Source organism: Metarhizium robertsii, assembly GCF_000187425.2.
Source record: "Metarhizium robertsii ARSEF 23 chromosome Unknown MAA_Scf_10, whole genome shotgun sequence".
In the NCBI taxonomy this organism is placed as follows: Eukaryota; Fungi; Ascomycota; class Sordariomycetes; order Hypocreales; family Clavicipitaceae; genus Metarhizium; species Metarhizium robertsii.
In genome coordinates, this window is record NW_011942150.1 from 523,197 (window position 1) to 545,889 (window position 22,693).

General features: G+C 53.3%; 7 protein-coding genes across 7 annotated transcripts; 5 read left to right on the top strand and 2 right to left on the bottom strand.

Moving 5' to 3' along the window:
- Positions 1–6,411: 6,411 nt before the first annotated feature.
- On the top strand, positions 6,412–8,441 carry MAA_07785 (uncharacterized protein; the record flags this gene model as incomplete). Its single annotated transcript, XM_007825783.2, has 4 exons — positions 6,412–6,524; positions 6,595–6,911; positions 6,978–7,867; positions 7,935–8,441. 4 exons carry the CDS (start codon positions 6,412–6,414, stop codon positions 8,439–8,441), a joined length of 1,827 nt encoding a protein of 608 aa, XP_007823974.2.
- Positions 8,442–8,531: 90 nt separating this feature from the next.
- Positions 8,532–9,976, bottom strand: MAA_07784 (Rieske [2Fe-2S] iron-sulfur domain protein; the record flags this gene model as incomplete). The annotated part of the gene is made up of 4 exons (XM_007825782.1): positions 8,532–8,689; positions 8,742–8,949; positions 9,008–9,582; positions 9,643–9,976. The coding sequence occupies 4 exons, from the start codon at positions 9,974–9,976 to the stop codon at positions 8,532–8,534; spliced, it is 1,275 nt and encodes a 424-aa protein (XP_007823973.1).
- A 499-nt stretch (positions 9,977–10,475) lies between these two features.
- MAA_07783 (FAD dependent oxidoreductase) lies at positions 10,476–11,837 on the top strand (the record flags this gene model as incomplete). Its single annotated transcript, XM_007825781.2, has 2 exons — positions 10,476–11,581; positions 11,645–11,837. 2 exons carry the CDS (start codon positions 10,476–10,478, stop codon positions 11,835–11,837), a joined length of 1,299 nt encoding a protein of 432 aa, XP_007823972.2.
- An 800-nt stretch (positions 11,838–12,637) lies between these two features.
- On the top strand, positions 12,638–14,729 carry MAA_07782 (Flavin monooxygenase-like protein; the record flags this gene model as incomplete). Its single annotated transcript, XM_007825780.2, has 6 exons — positions 12,638–12,701; positions 12,761–12,859; positions 12,919–12,988; positions 13,042–14,024; positions 14,084–14,248; positions 14,302–14,729. The coding sequence occupies 6 exons, from the start codon at positions 12,638–12,640 to the stop codon at positions 14,727–14,729; spliced, it is 1,809 nt and encodes a 602-aa protein (XP_007823971.2).
- A 417-nt stretch (positions 14,730–15,146) lies between these two features.
- On the top strand, positions 15,147–15,722 carry MAA_07781 (double-stranded beta helix domain-containing protein; the record flags this gene model as incomplete). The annotated part of the gene is made up of 2 exons (XM_007825779.2): positions 15,147–15,299; positions 15,366–15,722. 2 exons carry the CDS (start codon positions 15,147–15,149, stop codon positions 15,720–15,722), a joined length of 510 nt encoding a protein of 169 aa, XP_007823970.2.
- Positions 15,723–16,013: 291 nt separating this feature from the next.
- Positions 16,014–17,714, bottom strand: MAA_07780 (Zn(2)-C6 fungal-type DNA-binding domain protein; the record flags this gene model as incomplete). The annotated part of the gene is made up of 1 exon (XM_007825778.1): positions 16,014–17,714. One exon carries the CDS (start codon positions 17,712–17,714, stop codon positions 16,014–16,016), a length of 1,701 nt encoding a protein of 566 aa, XP_007823969.1.
- A 574-nt stretch (positions 17,715–18,288) lies between these two features.
- MAA_07779 (Major facilitator superfamily domain protein) lies at positions 18,289–19,596 on the top strand (the record flags this gene model as incomplete). Its single annotated transcript, XM_007825777.1, has 1 exon — positions 18,289–19,596. One exon carries the CDS (start codon positions 18,289–18,291, stop codon positions 19,594–19,596), a length of 1,308 nt encoding a protein of 435 aa, XP_007823968.1.
- Positions 19,597–22,693: the final 3,097 nt, after the last annotated feature.

Here is a 22,693-nt window from a genome sequence, read left to right on the forward strand (position 1 = left end):
AGGTGGTCGAGCAGCCACGTCTTCCAGGCGCCCGCCGTGGCCAAGGCGCGGCTGCCCTGGGGCCGCTGGATGCGCTCCCACGACCACCGGTCGGCCTTGGCGATGCCAAACTCCTCGAGGAGCTGGGCCTCGTGGCGGCTCTCGTGGGGCGCGGCCAGGAACCGCTGGCGGAAGTGCGAGGGCACGGCGGCGCCCTTTTGTCGGGCGCGGAGCAGCGCCTCGTAGTAGACGACTTCGACTTCCTTGGCGGCCAGCGGCCAAATGTCCGTGAAAAAGTCGGGCGCGTTGCCGGCGTTGGCGCGCCGGTGGAACTGGGCAATCACGTCCTCCGTCAGCACCAGCGGCATGTGGCGGCCAAACGCGCCCTGGGCGTTGTCGCCGCGCGCGTGGTACGGGATGCCCCGACGCGAGCCGGCGTACATGTGCGGCTCGCGTCCCGAGGCGTGGTAGACGAGCTTGCCCTGGGGCGAGGTGGTGAAGCGTCCGCCGCGGCCCGTCGTCAGCAGGGCCATGTGGTCGAAGAAGTTGAGGCCGAGGCCGCGGAGCACGACGGCCTCCCCGGGCTGGATGACGGACAGATCCAGATCGGCCGGGTTGCTGGGGGCAAAGTGGCGCAGCGCATTCTCGGCCGCATAGTCGGCCAGCCTCTTCAGCTCAGGGTCCATGTGCAGGGGCAGATGGCCCTGGGCGAGGATGACGGCCGCCAGCCCGGGCAGGGTCTTGCCCGTCGACAGGGTCAGCGTCTGGCTGCCGTCGATGGCGTCGTTGAGCCGCACGGCAAGCGCCGAGTGCACCTCGATGGCGACGTTGGGCGGCGCCCTTCGCACCACCTCGCCAAACACCCACTCCAGGTAGCCGCCGTACTGGGAGCGCGTGGCGTAGTCGTCTGGCCCCAGGTCTGGCTCCGCCTCCCTGGCCCAGTCGTGCAGACTCGGGCCAGGGCGGATGGGCCCGGCGCAGACCACGCTGTCGTCGGTGAACAGGGTGACCTGCGAGGTGACCGTGTTCATCAGGAGCTGCGATGACTGGTCTCTACGCCACACCATGCCCGGGCCCGGAGGAGATGGGTCTACCACGTGCACGGTAAGCTTTCCGGATGGTCCAAGGAACTCCGATGCTGACGAGCATAGACGCTCCAGCGAACTCGTTCCTCGGGGGCCCGCGCCGACAATGGCAACGTGGGCGTGGTGAGCCGAGTCGACGTGGCCAAAGTCGAGAGGCATCACGCTCACTGTGGGTGAGCCCAGAGCAGCCGAGCTGTTCTTCATGGTGAGGAGGGAATGAGTATGATAGATGTAGGGCGTGTGCTGCTATGATGGGGGATGAATGGGTAAAAGAATGGGCAGCTTGCTTGGAGAGGCTGGATGGCATGGCGGATGAAGCTCGTTGGAGGCTATATATACTGCACCATGGGACATTGAAGAGACAGCTCTGGAGGAAGCAATGCTCGATGCATCGTTTGCTCCATCACACCATTCACTCGCAGCCAAGCCAAAGACAAGGCGAGTCGAGAAAAAAATGCCATCTTGCATATTCGTTGCTTAGCTGAACAAGGGGCCCTGTTGTGGGTGTGCCAGCGCGCGGATTCGGTTGTATTGCGCATTGCGCATACGTGATTCAAGCGTAGTACTTGGGAAGCAAATGGCTCACGGCGATGAAATCTTGGCCTCCGAATATCTCATCTGCAAGGAATACTTGTCAACTCCGATTCCTTTGCGACAAAGAGGCCTTGTTACGAATCAGCCGGGAGCAAGGCTCGCATGCACGACTTGTAGCGTCACAAAGCAACATATACAAGCCTGGCCGGCGAGAAAGGCAGTGTAACCGGATATGGCTAGCGACTAACCTGAAGGAGTCAGATTCGGACTTTTCGCAGCCATTATTGGCAAATTTGGGCTCTCAATCGGCATAATACAGAGCCAAAGGTCGGGTATAAACGAGGGCCAATGTGGATACATGTAGGGACGACTCGCACGCAGGCCGACACATGGGGTCCGTCAAGAACGCCGTCGAGCCATGTTTGGACTTTGCTCTGGCCGTCGCTCGCGTTGATGACGGTTGTGGCCTAGTAAGACTGAGGGTTTCGGAACAAAGAAGCTCTCTTGCTTGTGGCATCAGAGACCCCCGACTTCACCCGGTCTGCGAAAGAGTCAGGATCTACATCTAGAACACGGCCATGTCAAATCACGACACGGGCAGTGTCGCAATCCACGGTTTATTGCCACTACAAGCCTATTGTGTGTGCCACGGCCTCGAGCGCATGCGGACCCGGGGGACCTATGATAGGAAGACACAAGCATAAAATTCCCATGTTGTGCGCGGTTGCATTCCGCAAGTCAAAAGTCCCGGTATCCACCCGTGTAAACACGTTTCATGTATCCAAGCATGGTCGACTCCCAAGTGCAAAAGCAGGCAAATAGAGCATCGACCACGGCACTGCCACTACGCGCCCGCCTGCCTGCCTGCCAAGCTCGTCCATGTAAGCCAGTATCAAGCAGGCCAGTACGCGCGACCGACTCGTACATGGGGTCGCTCGGCTTGAACGTCTTGGCAATATCAAGCAAGCAGATGCCGGTTGCTGACGCCATGTCTGTTTTGCCAGTGATGCGTCGACGCGGCTTCCCCACGGATTGCACAGCCCAGATTCAATAAAACTGACACATCTGCCGTGCGAGCAACCCAGTGGGTTTAAACTTTCATGCCCGTCGCCACGGCGAATCACGACGGCAAAACCGCCGACCCCCTCGCGGTGTCACGGCAGCCACGTCGAGTGGCAGTTCAAGGGCTCTTGGCAAGTTTTGTGACGCCGGCGCACACAGAGTGGGGGTAGGGACAGCAATAAAGTTAACAGACAAGCTTCTCCCCGTCGCTGTTGGCTTGGGCGACGTGATGTATCCAACGGAACCATGTGCGAATGGGAGTCGGTGGATCGGCCGTGTCACAATGCAGCAGCAGCGCAAATCTTGTGCCCTCGACCGGCGACCATTGTTTCCACGCCGCTTCTTGGCGAGCCCGGGCCACAAGTCGTCTGCCAGCATGAGCATGCGCCTCTGATTGCAGCATCATTTTGAAAACTGTGGGGTCTGGTCCATGGTTGCTTGTCGTGTCAAGTCAATACATGTATGGAGTCAAGTCGCAGATGAGGCGGGTTGACAAGGTGGCTACAATACAACGCTGATGGGATAACCACCTATCATTGATGGTCGTGAGCGGCCGTGTAGCAAGTGTACAGGGATTCGTGAGCGGCTTGGATTCAATGTTTGTTTCATCAGCCGAGATTTATGAATTGTGAGCCTGCCAATGTCTGTTTATCAATCGACATGGCAGGGATCACGAGAGGCATGATGTGGTAAAGGGCAGCATGGGCAAATGACTTCAACATGTGGAGTGTACAGGATACCGGGGGAGGGTGTATTATTGCACGCCATATATTTCAAGCCATCAAATTGAGTTGTGGTATGTGAGGTTTGAATTTGGACGCCACCGGCGTGTACAACCTGAAGCTTGCTGTCTTCAGGGTAGCCCGGTCCATGTGGGAATGCGAAACAGGATATTCAATTCTGCTGCCCTGTGCTATAGAATCATTCATTGGACTTTTTACGGAGTACTCGCCGGTACCGTCACGGCGCTGAGAAATTACTTGCGGATTTGACGAAGCTCTGGGTCGTGACGTGTATGGCTGCCATTGACTGGAAAGACTCTTGAGCATGTTCTGTAAAGGTGAAGCTTCGTTTTCTGGGATATGCCGTGTCCAACAACTTTTTGCCTCGAAATTTAGTTATAGATGGTGATAGTTTTGTGTCTGTACTCACATAAGATGACCACTACTAGTCTTCTTGGTGACATTGAACAGGTGTTATAGACACCTGGGCCCAGTAGAGCCTATAGCGAAATTTGGCGTGAATCATGTATTATCCTTTCTATCGGCTATTTATCGGCCCTTTGAGCAAGATGAATATCTACGTCAACATTCATGATACAATAGAGAGGGATGCTGTACCCAATGGACCTATATATTTATAGCTGTCACGTAAAGTAGACCAAATGCCACCAGGATTAATACACACTATATCTAACTGGTATGGTGTCGTTGCCACTTTCAAGTGTGATTTGAGTCTTTTCATATAGCTACCAATAATCGACCTCAAATGAAGACCCTGACGTATTGCATGGGAGGTCGTAAACCCCAGGTCCCAAGTATGACCAGCTCGAAATCGGGCAATCTCCACTAAAAGAGCACTGAGATCTTCCAAGAGGAAATTTGGCCTGGACATTCTCTGCGTAATCCAGTATGGCAAGTGAGATGCAAAGGAGAGAAAAGCCTGGTGTTTTTAGAAAGGCACACCACAACCGTATCTTCCAGGCTCCTCCCACGTTTGAGAAAATCTGCGGGATATTTTGTCTGTCAATTGATCCCAGTCCACTTAATATGAATTTGGGTCAACGGTCAGACTCTACAACTTGATGAACCGCTAGCCTCCAAACATACGCGTCTACCAAGCTCATTCATATTCCTCTTCATTGGCCCATGCCGACTCACATGAGAAGATTTCAGTGCAAAGTCAACAGGACGATATTGCCGCCCTCTTTTTATTACACCGTTTGCTGGACCTCCTAGGATAACCACATGAGCAAAAGGCTGATCTCTTCGCAACTATCCCACACCTATGCGTTGGTGACGCTTCTCACGCGAGTATTTTGTAGTCCAGCAAAGACAATAGACGGAGAGTTTGAACAAAACAAGGGGCCATCTTTGTTTCTTAATCTAATGCTTAAGTAGAAAAAAAAAACCTTCTTCCATTAGCCCATGAAGGAGGCACAAATGATTTTATTTAATCCCTTGAATTCATCTTTTCGACAAGCACATGGATGAATAACGCGCGCACCGTTGGCACTTGTTTCGAGGGCTACAGCTTACATGGTGACATGGAGAAAGACTGATGGCTTGCGCTTCTTTTCAAGTTTCATGCTAACAAGTTTCTGTCTGACGGTAGCAGCCTTCTTGTTCTTCTGCCATCGCCAGGGTTGAGGGTTGCATGTGCTGAGCAAGCAAAAATGGTGTCTGGTAAGGGAACAATAAAGCCAGCACATGATGGACGTTGTCAGGACGCAAACACGGAGCCTCTGGCGTCACCGCTTGCACAACTTATTCCTTACAAACGACAAACTACTCGCACAGCAAAGTAGTTTTATTTATTTTGGGACGTCTACCCTAGCGGAACACACCGGCAATGGGAGCATGGATAGTCTATTCAAGGCTTAGTACATACCATTATGGTTCAGTTTCTGAGACTGATTCTCTGTCCATGCCACAGCCAGGTTCTTGCTGTTTGCAAACCCGTCAATCAAGCATCTTGTGGGCACACAGCAGAGTCCATGGTTTCATCGGGCATCAATCCGCTATTGAAAGGTTGTCCGTGTTGCCATCCGTTTGGGTTGAAACTGTCCACGATGGCATACGCCACCCAGCGTATATAGTATCTGGTAGATGACTGGCACGTGCCCACTGCCGAACATGATGAACTCGTACAGGAAGCACCGCAGAAAGGTGGTCGGTAGACAATGATCCGTTTGTTGCAGATGCCTCGCTGCTTGTGAGGCTGGGGGCCATGGCTTGGCGACGCGCAGCACGCATCAAGGGCTGGTAGAAGCAGGCCCAAGACAACTTGGCAACATGAAACTACACATGTAGTTGAATCCGTTCACCGTGTCCGTACTTGGCAACCGGCCGTGTCAGCCTTGGCTGGTCACAAGACCCGTGGTTGGGCTGGCATGGACACAACCCGTCTTGAATAGACATGAGCTGACCAGCACAACCATGTTTCCCCCGCACCGGCAAACTGTGGCTTCTCGGTGAGATGCAGCCCAATCCGCGGCCGGGCACCTCTTATCTTGCGCCGGCAAATGTGGATTACCCCGGCATCGCTCCCTCTCCTCACCCCTTCGTCGACGTCCATCGCCCAAGAGCCCATCTGATAATGGACGGCGGTCGCTATGCGAAGCGAGCGCGTCAGGCTTGCGAGCCTTGTCGGTATTCACGCCTCACCCTGGAACCTTGTGAGATGGCCGGTTTTTTTTGGTTGACACATGGATCGTAGGAGGAAAAAGTCACGATGTCCGGGAGAGCGACCAATCTGCTCCTATTGCGAGCGCCTTGGCCAGCGTTGCGTATACAACGCCGCGGCGGGGGAATCGGGCAGTCAAGCTAGGCATGACAGAAAAATGGTGAGGCCTTTTCCCCTGCTGCGTACCGAGTTTGCCACGGCATCGGGCTGACGGGGAGAGTAGGCGCATCGGATTGACAGTCTCGAGGGGAAAATGGACCAGCTTATACAGCGGCTCAGGTGAGAGACGGATTGGCCACGAATACCGAGAGGTTTGGCACGAGTTAATTCACGCAGCCCCGTGGCCATGTCTAGTCGCCAGTCTGTGACGCCATATCCACGGCCGACCAGCAGTCGAGCATCGTGTGTTGGAGACATTTCATGGTGGGATGTGGGCGAGGAGTGCGGTGAAGAGCTCTTGTATGTCCACAACCGGTCAATGTTTAATCTTGCCTGAATCCGGCTATTACGTATACTGACTGTCTAGCAGCGATTTACTCGTGCACAAAGAGAAGCTACTGTCCATGGGCCGGCTCTACATGACGTGGTGTCACGGACAACCCATCTCGCTGTTCAACCCCGACACATTCCTAGAGTCCTTGACGTTTCGGGATCTTGAACTAATCCTCGCACTGCAGACACTGAGCCTTCGATATCCACCCGGCACGCTCACGCCTCAAAAGCGCGACAAGCTGGATTCCATGGAAAAGGAGGCACGGAGCGCCGTCATGAGCCGCATCGCCAGTTCGGAAGCCGAGCTGTCCACCCTCCAGACACTGTGCATTCTTAGCATGGTCGAGTTTGCAGGTGACGACAAATGACTACAATTCTCGCCGTCATGAGCGGCTTTGGCTAACTCGTCGAGCGTCGTAGATGGCAAGGTTGCCCAGGCAGGACTGCACGTAGCCATGGCAAGTCAACTCGCTCAATGCGTGCAGCCCAACAACATGCTTGGAGACGCGCAAGAGTTCAACGACTGCGTCCACGGCATCATTATGCTCCAGAATCTGCAAGGCTGCATCCCCCCAACCACCGGTCCCGGCAGTGCCCTCTCCTGCAGCAACGCGCCTTCAATCTCCCAAATCCACGCGGCGGCTCTTTCGGGCGTCGAGCCGTCATGTCCGCCATCAGGGGCGGCTCTCGGGCACAGCCAGATGGACTCGGGCATCATGAAGTATGCCCTCGAGCTGAGCGAGGCTTGGAGAATGGCCAGGGCGTACGCCGCGAGCCGCGTTCCCTCGGACGCGCTCCCGCCATGGAACCAGCGCTCGGATTACTCGGAAATCATGCATCTGCACCTCGAGTTTGACTGCCGCGTGCCGTTGAAGTACCGCTTTGCTGCTAATAAGTTTGCAGACCAGGACCAAGATTCGCTCGAGCAGCACCGCAACTATTGGGGCCCCTGGCTCTTTGTACAGATTGTGTATGCCGTGATTCCATGCATACTCAACCACCCGTTCCTGCTGTCGATGCGGCTCAAGAACTGTCGCCACACAGTGCCTCAATCCTTCATTCACCACTCGTTTGAATACATTAACCGGCACGCCGGGTGGATCGTATACTTTATTAATCTGCTGGACAAGAAGTCGTTTCACATTTCCGACCCATCGCTGGCCCATTGCATCGCCATCGTGGCCACCATTCACCTCCAGCACAGCTTCGTCCAAGACCGAGCGCTGCGAGACAAGGCGCAGCAGGGATTCGACAAGTGCATGAGTTGTCTGCGAAGAATGGGGGGCACATGGCCCTGCGTGTCCATCATGGTATTATCACACGCACATGGACCAGCACCGACTCGCGCAGTTCCAGTCGCTGACCATGGACATCTAGGCGAATAACCTCGCCAAGCTGCGAGAAAGCGTGGGCGTCGTCCCGTCCGACTCGCTCGACGGACAAGTCGTCGGCGGCCGCACGTCCTTTTCCATCGACGCCCAGCTCCTCTGGGACATTCTCATCTACGAGCGCGCCGGGCGCCCCGACGCCGGCGCCGACCAGTCCATCTTTGGCAAGACGCTCAAAGTCGGCAGCAAGCCTCGCCCGGGCGACGCGCCGACCGCCGCCGAGTTCGACCTCGTCGGCTCGGCGGGCATATCCGGCCACAAGGCCGTCTCCAAAGAGACGCCTGCCTACGCGCCAAACGAGGATGTGCCCCCTACGCCGCGCCTCCTCGAGACCAACATGGGCGCCGAGGACGAGGCGACGCCGGGCATTGGCGTGTCGGTGGAGGACCGCTTCTTCGAGGGCATCGGCGGCCGGGACGGGCAGGAACACTTGTTTCTTCAGGCCAACGACTTTGGCAAGGCGATTGACAATTGGCTAAGCTTTGATTCATTCTGATGACACTATTCCATGTCCCGTCTGTCTGTCTGCTAGTGAATAACCCTTTCTGACTACCATGCCAATTCGCAGTTTGCTTTGCGGCTCGATTCACACTCTAGCCGGCTGCACAAGTCCATGTCCGCTTGCACCGTCGTCGTGACCTTGTGTTTGGGCACCGCGGGCCGGATTTCCGCCCCGGCCGCCTCCTCCGCTTCGTGATGTGTAGTCACCAGGTCGCGGGTCAGCTTTTGAAAGAACAACGGCCCCTGTGCGACGGCGAGTCAGAACGGTGTGAAGAATTGTGCGGCGGGCGCGAACCTACCTTTTCTACGCGGGGGTGCAGCTCCCCGTGGAGGAATATGCCGGAATTCAGATTCTTCTGCGCGCCGTTGCAGAGATTCTTGTCCTCTCGCATAATGGTCTTGAAGAAGTCGCTGACCTCGGTGAATTCAGCGTCCGTGGCGTCGTCGTGTCTGTACACCTCGTACTCCATGTGCGTTTGGGTCGCGGACATGGGTACGCAGCGCTGAATGAAGAAGAAGTGCGGTCTGTGGCAGGCGATTACCGTTAGTAAGGTTGCTCACATGTTGTTCGCCAAAGTCGATCACGTACGTTACCGTCATCGAGGCATTGGGGTACAAGTATGTGCTCACGTTGCCTAAACTTTTCGACTCTTCGTCTTGTCTGTCAACTGCATAGTGTTGGATGTGAGCTCCCGATGTCTCAACCCAGTATTTGGCCAAGTCTGTGACGGCGGGAAGTGCAGGATGCCCCGTAGGGCAATGGTAACACTTTTTTGTGCATGTGAGTTTATATCCATCTTCTTTGCATTCTTTTGCTGTACCACTGCGGCCACGTACCTCGTTGTAGTTGTCTGCGAGCACCTTCCAGTTGTAGTCCCCGGTCATTTCCCACTCGTGATCGAAATGGTACTTGTTCATGTCAAACTCCAACAACCGTGGTTGAAAGTCGACTGTAGCAAAGTCCTGTTCCCAAGGAACCGAGGGTGTATCGTTTGCGTCAAGATTTACCCAGACGAAGCCCAGGTTATCGACATGCACATGCACGCGGTACAACCCATTGTCTTCCTTCTTGAACGAAGAAATTTCCTGATATTTAGGTGCCTTGGCCAAGTGGCCGTCAAAACCATACGACCAGCCTTTACAGAATAGTTAGAAACTCTGAATACAAGCGTTCCATGGCCAATCTAGTGTCTCACCATGGTATTTGCATGCCAAAACGGATGCCTTGCCAGAGTCCTTCTCGACAATGGGATAGGCGCGGTGCCTGCAAATGTTGTGATGCGCCCGAATTTGGCCCTGGCGGTCTCTAATCAAAAAGAACGTATAGCCAGCCTCTGTTATTCGCACAAAGTGGCCAATGTCCGGAAATCGCAATACATGGGTAACGAGCAACCACTTCTTGGAAAAGATGGCTCGCCTCTCAAGCTCATACATGGCAGGGGACGTGTACCATGCTGCCGGTAAAGCTTGTCCCGTTTTCGGTTCCTCGTCACACTTCGTTGTGCTCTGCCCAAAACCGAGCCAGCTCATTGTGCGCTTGGAATTCCGATGCTTGGTTATGAAGTTGGATGAATAGTAAAGCGCTGCGACTTGAGCACGACGGTATAGCTGCAGCTGAAGAATACGTCGTGAAAACTCTATTATACCCAGACATTGCCCTTCCACACCACGGCATCACTCACCGCGATGCCGTTCTCAGTGCCCAGACCCTCGGTAGCCCTCGATGACATTCAACACGTATGAGCCGGAATCCGGACCGCACCCGTACCCATACTTGATGGCCCTTGTTTCAGTCCTCCGTGCCCACACCAGCAACATTACTGGACAAGGCGGACGCCACAGAAGCAGGAGCACAAGTCGTGCATTGTACAGACAACGAGGCGGTGGGCCTTGAACGAGGGGGCAGCCGACAACTTAAAAAGACTTTGGACGTACAGTTACTCATGGAGCTCATGAGCAACCATACTACGTGGCGTGGCCGATAGTCTGCTATTCGACGACAAACTACACGACAGCAAATTAAAAAAAAATGGTGTCCGAAAGCCACCCCTCCAAATCAGATGCCGTCGTCGTTATTGGTGCTGGTGTGTTTGGCCTCTCAACGGCCCTGGAGCTTACCACGCGAGGGTACACCAACGTCACCGTCCTGGATCGTTACCTGCCCCCCGCGGTAGATGGGAGCAGCGTTGACATTTCCCGCATCATCAGATTCGACTACGGAGACGCTTTCTACAGCAAGTTGGCCAGGGAGGCCGTCCAACTCTGGGCCACCGAGTACCCCGACCACTACCACCAAGCCGGATTTCTCATGCTCAATGAGAAGGGGGGGTTTGAGTACACGGCCAAGTCAAAGCAGGTCGATGAGCAGCTGGGCAAAACCATCGAGGAGTATGCTGATGCCACTCGGATGCGCTCGATACGCCCGGGCATACCCGGCAAGCTGGAAGGAATGAGCGCCTATTACAACCCAAAAGGGGGATGGGCAGACGCAGCTTCGAGTATTGCGCAGCTAGCCGCTCGCTGCAGCCTCGCGGGTGTCTCATTTGTTACCGGCGCAAGAGGCACCGCCGCGTCTCTGGTGTATCAGGAGTCCAGGGTTGTCGGGGTCAAGGTTGTGCGAGGCCCTCCGATTCGGGCATCTCTCGTCATCCTCGCCACGGGAGCATGGACAAACCACCTGCTGCCCGTGGGACACGCCAGCTCGGCGTCAGCGCAGCCCGTTGGGTTTATCCAGTTGACAGAAGGAGAAGCCGCGCGCTTGAGAAACATGCCCGTCATGATCAATTCCAATAAGGGGGTGTTTGTTTTCCCGCCCACTCCCGGCTCGAATATCCTCAAGGTGGCTCGCCACGGTTGGGGATATGCCACTGAGGAGAGGGTTGACGATGGACATTCGCCAGCGAGGGTCGTTTCGTGCCCGCGGCGCGACGGCAACAACGCACGTAGTTCCTATATGCCGGAGGATGCGCAACAAGGACTGAGGGATGGACTGAGAGACCTTGTTCCGGAATTTGCTGAGCGGCCTTGGTCCCGGCTGCGCCTCTGCTGGTATTCGGATACGCCCGAAGGGGATTTCATTGCCGATAAACATCCTCATGTTCAAGGACTCTTTATTGCTACAGGTGGTTCAGGACAGTATGTGCTTTCAACGCTTGGCTTGAACGACTCTTGACTAGTTTGTTACTAACGTGCATCTAGTGGTTTCAAATTTCTTCCTGTTCTTGGCAAGTATATTGTAGATTGTTTGGAGAATAAAGCAGGCAAAGAATTAAGATGGAAGTGGAGGTATAGACTGCCTTCCGGGGCAGACGATATAGTCAAAATAGGAGATGGAAGTAGAGGAGGGCCGCCTTTGAGACTTCTCACTGCCGAAGAACAAGCCAAACTATAGAGCTGCGGTGTCTTGGTCGGTTTTGATACTCTAGTGTTCTTTGATAGCCCAGGTCTTGTTCGTAAGACCAGGCAAGCTTCGATCCCCAGCTGCTATGCATCGTATAGATGGAGCATTCATAGTCATTCAATCGCTTCTCTCGTGCCACTTGCATGAATTGTCGGAGAAGAGACTATTTCCTGTTTCCGTATTTCGAGTATGCGTATGCAGCACGCAGCGAGGCCACCCTGTCGTACACCAGCTTTCACTGATGCCAGTCCCCTCGTCGGGCACAAGTGTGCGTATCGCTGTATCGCCAGGCACATCTCACGGCCGGGGCATCCGGATCAAGACCGGCAATACTAGAGGCGGCGCTGGGTGTAACAGTAGCCCAGCTGAGCTGCTCTTGAGCTGAGCCCGAACCCCATGCTCCCTTCTGCCAGTCGTAGGGCGCTGGCCTGGCCACCTACGTGGTCACATGGACTATTCACCAGACCGCTCTGTGGCGCCGTCTTGCCGCTGGCCCAACTAGTCGGTACAGGATTGGCACGAGTCTGGACCAGAGTCGACACGGCACGGAAATGTATCCGGTCCGGACGGTCCGCCTCCTCTCACCACCCTTCAGATGATGGACCAGGCCGACGTTCGTAGTTGCCTCAGCAGCAATCTATCTTGGGATGAACATGTTGACCAAATAGTCGTGTTAAAAAATCCTATTCTCCTACGGCATGCAAACTTGAAGAAAATGGACAGCACTGAAGGCTCGTCAGCTCGGCGCCTCAGATGCACTATTATTGGTGCAGGGTAAGTCCGATGTCGTCATGTCCAACATCTTGATACAAGCCTCTAAACATCAATACTATAGAGTTTCGGGGATTTTGATGGGTAATTAGATCAGTTCGACTCTGTTGATGGAATCTAGTATCCTTGCTAACCTCTCTTAGCCTGTAAAATTCGGATGCATTTAGCAGCATTTGTCGATTTTCAGATACTGGAAAAGAATTCCGAACTGGGAGGAACTTGGCAAGAAAACCGATACCCAGGTAGCGTATTTACGCCTCTGTTCTGCGTATAATTTTGTCGACTTGCTCAAACTCCATAGGCTGCGCATGCGACGTCCCAAGCCACTGCTACCAATTCTCCTTTGCACCAAATCCAGACTGGTCCCGGATGTTAGTTGCAATTTTGCTCTCTGCCCCCGAAATCTATGCCGCTGACCAGCCAGGTATGCATCTTCGTTTGAGATTAAAAACTATCTCAAAGCAGTTGCCAGGCGATTCCGTCTGGACGAAAGCATATCGTATAACCGCAAAGTGGTGTCGGCAACCTGGTCTGACGACACAAGCACCTGGACTGTCCAGACGAGCCATGGAGACACTATAGAGTCCGAAATTCTCGTCAACGCAGGGGGCATCTTGAACAACCCACAAATGCCAAACATAGAGGGTCTGGATACATTTACCGGGCCAACTGTACACACTGCCGCGTGGGACTCGTCCGTCCATCTTGAGGGCAAGACCGTTGCCATCATTGGATCTGGCGCAAGCTCCATCCAAGTGCTTCCTCAGCTCCAGGCCAAGTGCAAGCATATCAACGTGTATATCCGCACGCCGTCTTGGATCTGCCCGCCGGTTGTTGTACCCAATGCCGGCAACAGCAATTACACCTACCAAGACGAGGAGAGGGAATTGTTCAGGGAGGATGAAGGACATTACATCCACTTGCGGAAAGACATCGAATCGCGGTTTAATAGCATGTTTGGTGCATTTTTCAAGCTAAACCCAGAGCAACAGGATATGCGGAATCGATTTGAAGCGCGCATGAGATGTATTATAAAAGATGAGGAGCTGCAAAGGCGACTTATCCCGTCCTTTGAGGCTGGATGCCGCCGTATCAACCCGGGGGAGCAGTACCTTATTTCCATCCAGGAACCCAATGTTGAGCCTGTTTTTGACCCAATTCAACGGGTGACACCAACCGGCATCGTTGCGGGAGGAGTGGACTATCCGGCCGATGTCATAGTCGCGGCAACAGGGTTCAATACAAGTTTCCGACCGAGGTTCCCCATCATCGGCCGGAAAGGACTCAACTTACAGGATATATGGGGGAAGGATCCAATCTCGTACTTTGGAACCGGTGTCTCTGGCTTCCCAAACTATCTCGTCTACTTGGGCCCGAATACACCCATTTCCAATGGCAGCCTCATGGGTAAGATTTCACACTCTCCCCCCTTGGAGCGAAGCACCTCACACTTATTCTCTATGTAGGGCCGTTGGAAGCAACAAGTGACTACTTTATTCGTCTTCTCCAACGAATGATTAGACATGGCGCGCTCGCCTTTGACGTACACCCAGGTGCGCAAGAAGATTTTGACAAGCACACCAAGAGTTTCATGAAAGGAATGGTGTGGACGGGCACATGCCGCAGCTGGTGTGAGTTGGCATGCTCGATTATTTGGCCTTGGCGCAAGTCTGACAAGACGCAGTTAAGCGGGCAGACGACGGCAAGGTGACGGCTCTGTGGCCAGGAAGCTCGCTCCATTACATGCAGTGCCTTGCCGAGGACCGATGGGAAGATTACGAATGGAGGTACGACAGGGAGCGCTTTGCGTACTGGAAAAATGGCTTCTCTTGGATCGAGAGACCTGGCGCGGATCAAATGGGGCTGCAAGCACAGCGGTCAATGGAAGCCATGACGACTCTGCCGCGCAGCACGTCGGATTTGGCCTTTTACATAGGCAAGGCGGAAAACCTCTCGCCGTGGGAAATGTCATCAAACGGCGAGAGTCCTGTTGACAGCATCGAGAACATCAAGTCTGCCGAGGCAAAGAGCCTGGGAGAGCACGATGGTCTCGCTAGAGACGAGGAGGTAGCTGCTGCTGCGGACCACTTTTGTATCACGGTCCCAGTTTAGGGGTCTTGCGTGCAGAGGTTTTATATAACTACATGTCAATAGAACAAGGATGAGAGCCGTGGGCGGCTGTGAGACGTGCACGACGTTGAGCATCTGGTCAAGTCCCCGATGGCGCGGCTGTTGTACAGCGGATGGAACTCGACAAAGATGCTCAAGCTGTGACTAGAATGCCAGCCTGCCCTCTGCATTCCGCTCCGTGGTGCACTCCGACGAATCAATTGATGTTTCCGTTATGCGGCGCCACTCGGCTTTCATCCCGGCCCCGACCCGTGATCGGGCCGCGCAGACCGTACTCGTACTCTCGCCCTCCACACACGAGTTGGACATCGCAGCTGATGAAAAGGAAGCGCAGTAATCTTATGCGTTGAACGCCCGGACTCATCAGTGACACGACATTCATTGAATTATTTATTCACAATGGCGCAATCCGTTCAATGCTACTATTTATCCCCCAATTCCGACGCACCAAACAACCCGTTGCCGGTGCTGCACTATCGCGGGGTCCTGCCTCTGGAGGCGACAGAAGACATGGCCACCAAGTTTCTGACCGCCAACACTTGGGAAAAGCGAGTATGCGACTGAGAAGGGGGACTCGTGGTTTATGCCATGCCAGCACCGCTAATACCTGCCGGCCAGGGCGCCTGGGGACACATTGGCATCCGCCATTTCCATCCAAACACGCACGAGTGTTATGGTACGGTCGTCTCGACTCTTGCAGCGGAAGACGTTGGTCGTCTAATCTTGGCAGGAATCGTCAGCGGCCGCTCTACAATGCTTCTCGGCAAGATAAACGACGGCACGGGCGTGCATGTCCAGGTGCAAAGGGGAGACGTCATTGTGCTTCCCGCCGGCACCGCACACTCCAGCATCGAGAGCACGCCTGATTACTTCTACATTGGCGTCTATCCGCGCGTACGTTCCACTGCGTGGCGGACGTTGTCGCGAGTTGCTCATGGTGCTGACAAGTTCGACAGCGCCATCCGAGGTGGGTAAACGAGCACGGCAAAACCCCAGCGACGCACTTTCGATCCACGATTCGGGCTGTCGAGATGCCCGAGGAGGATCCGGTATATGGAAAGGACGGGCCGCTTTTGAAGCTGTGGCGCCCTCGGGACCTGGCGAGGCTGTAGTCTAGGGGTCTGGTGCGGCACAGAATCCTTGGTGATGGACGCATGTTGTCAATGGATTAAGACGCCCGTGCCGCTTGCATTCAACATGCTAACAAACTTGTTTGGTATCCCCCATGATGAGCTGTAGACAAAGCACGACCAAATGCATCGTTATTTACATCATGCCGTTGCTGCCAGCGTTCCAAAAGAAGCCGGGGTTGAGGAACTGCTCAATATCAAAGTACTGGAGGTTGGAAAAGTCCATCGGGAACCCATCCATCCACTCTGTTCCATCCGACAGCGTCGGAGACGTTTCCGAAACCACGTCTACCGGGTTTGCCGGACACAGCTTCAAGATGTCGCTTAGGGCGGAGGCGAACATCTCTTTACCCCTCTGGTGCAGCAGCACGAGTGAGCGAGCCGTCTTTAACGCATCTTCCGTAGCTTTGGTGTTGTACACGGCCGAGATGTCTTTCAGACACTGCATGGCATCTCTGAGCTGGGAGATGGACGAAACGGTATCTATGGCCAGCAGGACACAGACAATCTGAAACGGGACGTAGGCCATGTGATGCCAGGGCGCGCGAGCAGCCAGGATAGCCTGCGCGGCTTGGATACCATTCGTCGTCAGCACTAATATCTTTTGAAGAATGGACTCGGTAAGCGAGACTTCCAGCGATCGTAGTCGGCGGCAGAGACAGAGCGCCAGGTTGCATTGAGCAAGAACCGTGGGGGGGATCGAGTGCGCGCGGCTGAGCACCGTGTGCAGTGCCGTCTCGAGTTCCGCCGCCGTCGGCTTTCTCTCCGGATCCAATTCTATCGAGAATGGCAGCAGCTCGCTTATTTCGTACGTGTAATCGCCTGGCCGTGGCGTGGGCAGCATCGTGATGGCGATATTGGACAAGGAGACGCGCGTGAGGCCCATGTCGAATGACATCCAAATGTTGAGGTGCTGCGCGACCAGGACGATTCTTCGTGCGGTTTCAGAGTCAACCTCTTGCCGCGTCGAGGGAAGAGCAGACTCGCTCGAGGATTCGACCGTCAGGCCGGCTGCCTCAATCATGTGCATCACCATGCTGCTTGCCATCCAGGCTTCGTAGTGTGTTCCGGCGACTCTGAGGTACACGACACGAAGCAGCCAGGCCGTGATGCTCGTTACCGTTGCCGGCGTGGACATGGATTGCTCCAGGAGTATCCTTGCCGACTCGACGAGGTCGAGCTCAGCCTGGTCTGAGTGGACTCGAGAGAAGAGACAGCCGAGGGCGGCAATCCCGCACAACACTGCGTCTGAAGCTTGCTGAACCATCTGTGCCGTCCATCTCAGTTGGATATGCCGTGTCACTTCGTGGCGGTCGATGAATCCGTATATCGGATCCACCTGCTGGAAATAGACGGTTGCAAGTTCCTGCATCCTCTGCAGGGACAGCAACTCAGTAATGGCGTGGTAGACGGGTATGCGTTTTGCCTGGCGGGATCCGAGAAATGCGTTCCAGGCAAACGTGTGCATCCGTGGGTTCTTCTTGGGGTCCAGCCGCAACGCCAGCTTTCGGACAAAGGCAGATCCAGAGTTGGCTTCCAGCGAACGAGCCTGATTGTGCGGCGGGACCCCCGAGGTCGATTGCGCCGCCTCTTCGGGAGACGCTTGCGCGCTCATCAGACGCACCGCCGCCGGCGTTGGAGGTTTGATGGCCGGCGCCGTGTGCTCCAGACTCTGCGGCCGGCGGCCCTTTCTTGTCTTGCCCTCGTGGTATATACACTCATACTCGAACCGCACGCACGTGCCACACGGCCGGGCGCCATCACACCTGCGCTTGAGGTCTCGGCATGTCTGGCATGCAAGCCGGGAGCGCTTCCGCCCCGTGGTCGACGGAGTCATGAGAGCCAGGAAGCCTTTGGCCAGTATGATTGCCCGCCAGAGCCTCCAAATGGGGAGAGACAAGTGGCACAGTGGCCCAATGATATGAGACGGGAACAACGGGTTATGTGAGGTGCATCAGAGAGGCGTGGTCGACAAGGCTGAAGCCGAGGGAACAAGGATGCACCAAGCCGGACCTTGGAAGACGTCGGGTGAGAATGGCGATGCGGGCATCAGACGACGGCCGAATTGGGCCTAGCGCCGGCGGCAAGAGCGGCAATAGCGGGAAACGACTCTCATCGCTCGCGCCGAGGAGCCCAGGCGCAGAATTGCCAGGCAACGCGGGCATAGGAGATGAATAATGTCGGTTTTTGTTCGCCCGCGATGGAGAATTCCGGACCATGTTGATCGTCGTCGACTGTGGTTTAAAAAGCCAAGCCTCTGCACCCTTCACCCCCTCCCACGCCGTGTGGCCGTGTAACACGACTGCATCACCACATCACATTTGCGTATTGGCGACACAACCACTCACAAACAAACAAGAGCGTCACAAACCGCTGCCGGTACCAACCAGAGCCCTGTGCTACGTCACGAGATGCAGCCACCAAAAGAAACCTACCCCGCGACCGATGTGCGCATACAGAGCGATATAGAGACAGACAAGGCTGGCTTGAGTGATCAGGAATCGCCTGCCAAGCCCTCCGCACCGCCAGATGGAGGCGCCACTGCTTGGCTTCATGTCGTCTTGATGCACATTGTCTTCTTCAATACGTGGGGTGTGGCCAATGGATATGGCGTCTTCCAGGAATACTACTCTCGCACCCTGGGGGAGACGGAATCCTCCATCGCCTGGGTCGGGAGCGTCCAGGTCTTCTTCTTGTTTGCCATTGGCGTGGCCGCAGGCCGAGTGACGGACGCTGGCCATTTCCGCGTCACCTTTACGATCGGCGTGTTTCTGCAGCTGTTGGGGTTGTTCATGACTTCGCTGTGCACGACGTACTGGCAGATCTTTCTTGCGCAGGCCGTCTGCCTCGGCATCGGCAACGGGTGTACGTTTTGTCCCGCGCTGTCGATTCTTTCGCAGTACTTTCAAAAATATCGTGCTTTTGCAGTTGGCCTTGCGGCGGCCGGAGCGGCAGTTGGGGGTCTGGTGTATCCCGTCTTGATTCACTGGCTCATCTTCCACGATGATTTCGGCTTCCCCTGGACCCTGCGCATCATGGGCTTCATCATGCTGGCGACCTATCTCCCCTGCATATTCTTATTCAAGCCCCGTCTGCCGCCCAGAAAGTCGGGCGACTGGACAGACAAGTCGGCGTTTACCGATGTTCCCTTTATATTCTTCTCATTGAGCATGTTTTTCAATTTCTGGGGGCTGTATTTGGCCTTTTTTTACCTGGGGACCTTTGCCCGCGACAAGATCGGCATCAGCGAGCCCATCTATTTACTCATGGTTCTCAATGGCGTCGGCATCATTGGACGTATTGCCCCGACCATTGTTGCTGATAAATGGGTTGGAATGTTGAACATGTTGATCCCAATCAGCTTTGCTGCTAGCTTGCTCGTCTACTGCTGGGCTGCCGTCAGCTCAGCGGCCGGACTCTACGTATTCGCAGTCATATATGGCCTGCTTGCGGCGGCGTTGCAGGCCCTCTTCCCAGCTGTTGCCACGACCATGACTCCAGACCCGAGTCGAACCGGTACCAGAGTGGGCATGATTCTCGGTTTTGTCAGCTTCGCCAACTTGACGGGGCCGGCCATATGTGGTGCAATCCTTCAAAAACAGGGGGGAGATTATATGGGTGCACAAATGTTCGGGGCGTCGTCGATTTTTCTTGGCGCGACCATGGCACTGGCCGCGAGAATTGCCAAGGCTGGGACAGATTTGAAAAGAAAAGTATAGACGCGTACGAACAATTCATAACATTCATAACACTATAGACCTTGTAGAGCAGCCGCAGACAACGTTGGAGGGCATGTTCGCGGCTCTCAGTACAGATGTAGAATAGAACTGAAGAAGCTGACGCCAAAATACAAGGATGGATTTTCCTTCGTCTTGTTTGAGCCGTCATTGAGTGGAACGCTAGACCGAGAGTTTGGCGGCTTGATCAATTTGGTCGGGTTCATGTTGCACGCCCGCGAGGGCATCCCGGCCATAAAACTTTTAGCTTTTGGGATGCCAACTGCACACACCCTACCGAGGGTTCGGCCAGGTCGGGAATCGATACACCATATCCACTTGGATCGATGAGCGACGAAAAAGTCCCGAAGTGCAACAACGGTCGCCTTGACAAGGGCGCGGGCCAACCCGCGTGTTACAAGAGTGGCGAACCATTCCACGGCCATTTGACCCGGAGTCGCAATGTAGTCCAATTCTCGGTTTCACCTGATGGAAAGACAATATGTAGTCAATAGGGGCTTTGATAGAGAACAAGGCAGGTACGAGATTACATTGGTGATATCTTGTCGCGATAAGTCTTCTGAGTCGTAGCATGCGTCAACGTTCACTTATGAATCGGAACGTTAGGCGAGAGTACATTGCACTATGCCAATACTATTTCCAACATCAGATATGAACTAGATCCTGGCAGATAGTTTCACGGGTCAAATTCTAACCCGCCTAACCGAGATTCTTCTGAGGCAATGGGATATTGGCTTGACAAGTTAGGTGTTACACGGAAATCGCAGGTTACACAAGGGCTACAGTCACAGGACCCAGGGCAGAAGGTCCTTACTGACTTCTTATATAAATAGACGTTTTTAGTCCCTTAAGGCCTTAAGGAAAATTAAGGACCTTTAATACTAAAGACTGTTATTAGTCGAATTAAGCTAAATTGCTCTAAGCCCTCTTTCCGAGCCCTTGTTCTATTACGTCAAGTATAAAGCTACTAACTAGCTAATATCACACAAGGGAGTGGAATTATCAAGCTAAGTATATAGTGTAAGTAATGCTTCCTTCTTGCGAGAAACCGCAGTAAGCTATTCGCAAACATTGCTTTGGGCACCTCGGTACTATGTCATTACTTGTCTCAGGCTGATTAGACTATTGCATAAATAGGGTTGTCTCTTGCTCGTGTAAAATCCAACTTGCTAACTTCCTCGCAATATGTAAATTAATTATAGTAACAACTATAGTAGGAGGTGCTGCTCAGGTCAGATTATTATGCAGGCTCCACCCAAGGCTATGCGCATTATCCAAGTTGAACGAATTGTAGGGCCTCGTACATAACTGTTAGCTATCGATATAGCCCTTTTTGCGCGCTGTCGCATAGTAGCGCCGTGGGTGAGGATTTTGTGGTACAATAATGCTTGCATTAGGAAGACTAAAGTTAATTAATACCGATTATTTAATCCCTTGTTGCGTATAAGCTCTACGAAAGAACATGACTTAAAGCTCCTTTTTAAGTGAAACGGCATATAGAACTACGTATAATGCTTACTAACTATTAGTAAAGAAATACATAGGGAGATATGGAAATATTTGCACTAAGGAAAGCTATAAAAGAATACTATCGCCTTGTAATAAGGGCTTAATAGAGGGCTTAGAGCAATTTAGCTTAATTGAACTAATAATAGTTTTTAGTATTAAAGGTTCTTAGTTTTCCTTAAAATTTTAAGGGTCTAAAAATATTTATTTATATAAAATATTAGTAAAAGCCCTTTACCTTAAGTCCCGTGACCGTAGCCCTTATGTACCAGCCATTTCCGTGTAACACGCCTTCACCTAGTCTCTTTAAATCATTATCACGTACTACTACAATTAGCATCTGGTACTCTTTCACAGTTAACGACCACTGCTATATACAGTCTCAACATTTTTGTTCTATAAATTTCGAAGACATTCACCATGAAGACCGGACCTATTGGCCTCTCTCTAGCCGCGTTGACCGTGGCCATGCCATTTGTTAGTCGGAGACTAGAACAACGCCTCCCTAGCGTAGACGACGATTTTGATCAGAACATATTGACATTATATTAAAGAATATAAGCTCTGCCGTTAACTGATCTGAGGTGTACTCAAGAATTCTCATATATACAACGACAACAGTGACTGGGGTGGCATATGTAGCCGTATCACCCTTATCCAGGATACAGAATGCATTACCGAGCAGTTCCGGGACAAGGACAATCGCAAGGTAAATCATGTAAAATGCTTCTCCCAGGTTAACGAATGCGGCGAAGACCTGCGCTTCCAACAAAAACAAGATCCATACAGATTGCAAAAAAGCAGCGATCGCTACCTACTCTGAAGATGAAAATACCTCGACGACTCCCGGGCGGAGCCCCTCCAACAGTCTGCCTCCTGGCCAAGATAAAGCCAAGAAGACCGCCAATAAGCCACCGACATCTTTCAATGCAAGGCGCCAAAGCTTCTGGATGCGTGTGGCTCGCACTATTTGCTTCAGCATCCAAAAAGCCTTAAGAACTCTGGCAAGGCCCCCTAAGCTATCGCCTAACAGCTTGACTCAACGACCCGGCGGCCTAGTCTGCTGGTTCATGAACAGTCAACTGTATTCTACAAAATTCTTTTTTAGTGTTCAAAAGTCTCCTCGCAGAGATTAGATTTCTGCGTAACAAGCCAGCCAAGTCCAATAGCTAGCCCGGCTTGCACTCCATTTCCGAGATTAGTTGTGTCAAGATGGTCGCCTTGTCTAAATTTACATTTGCTTCGGATTATAGTAGTTGCTTATTCAGCTATCAATATACTTACTTGGACTGATCCCAGTATTTGTGACTGGTGTTTTCTGTTTGTAGTGGTTCCTGAACTTAATTATTATTCTAGGCTATTAACCCAGTGCAGCTTGTTACATTCCAAGTGTGTGAGTTTGGACGGATGAAGATGTTATGCGGATAGAATAGCGTGCCGTCACGATGCGTAGACAGTCTACTTTTCTAGTCTCTTACTGTCCTTGGCCTGGTACAGCCCAATACTGTTTCAGATTTTATGCTTGCACGATACTTATATCATGCGTGTAATTTCATTTGACTACAGAGCAAAA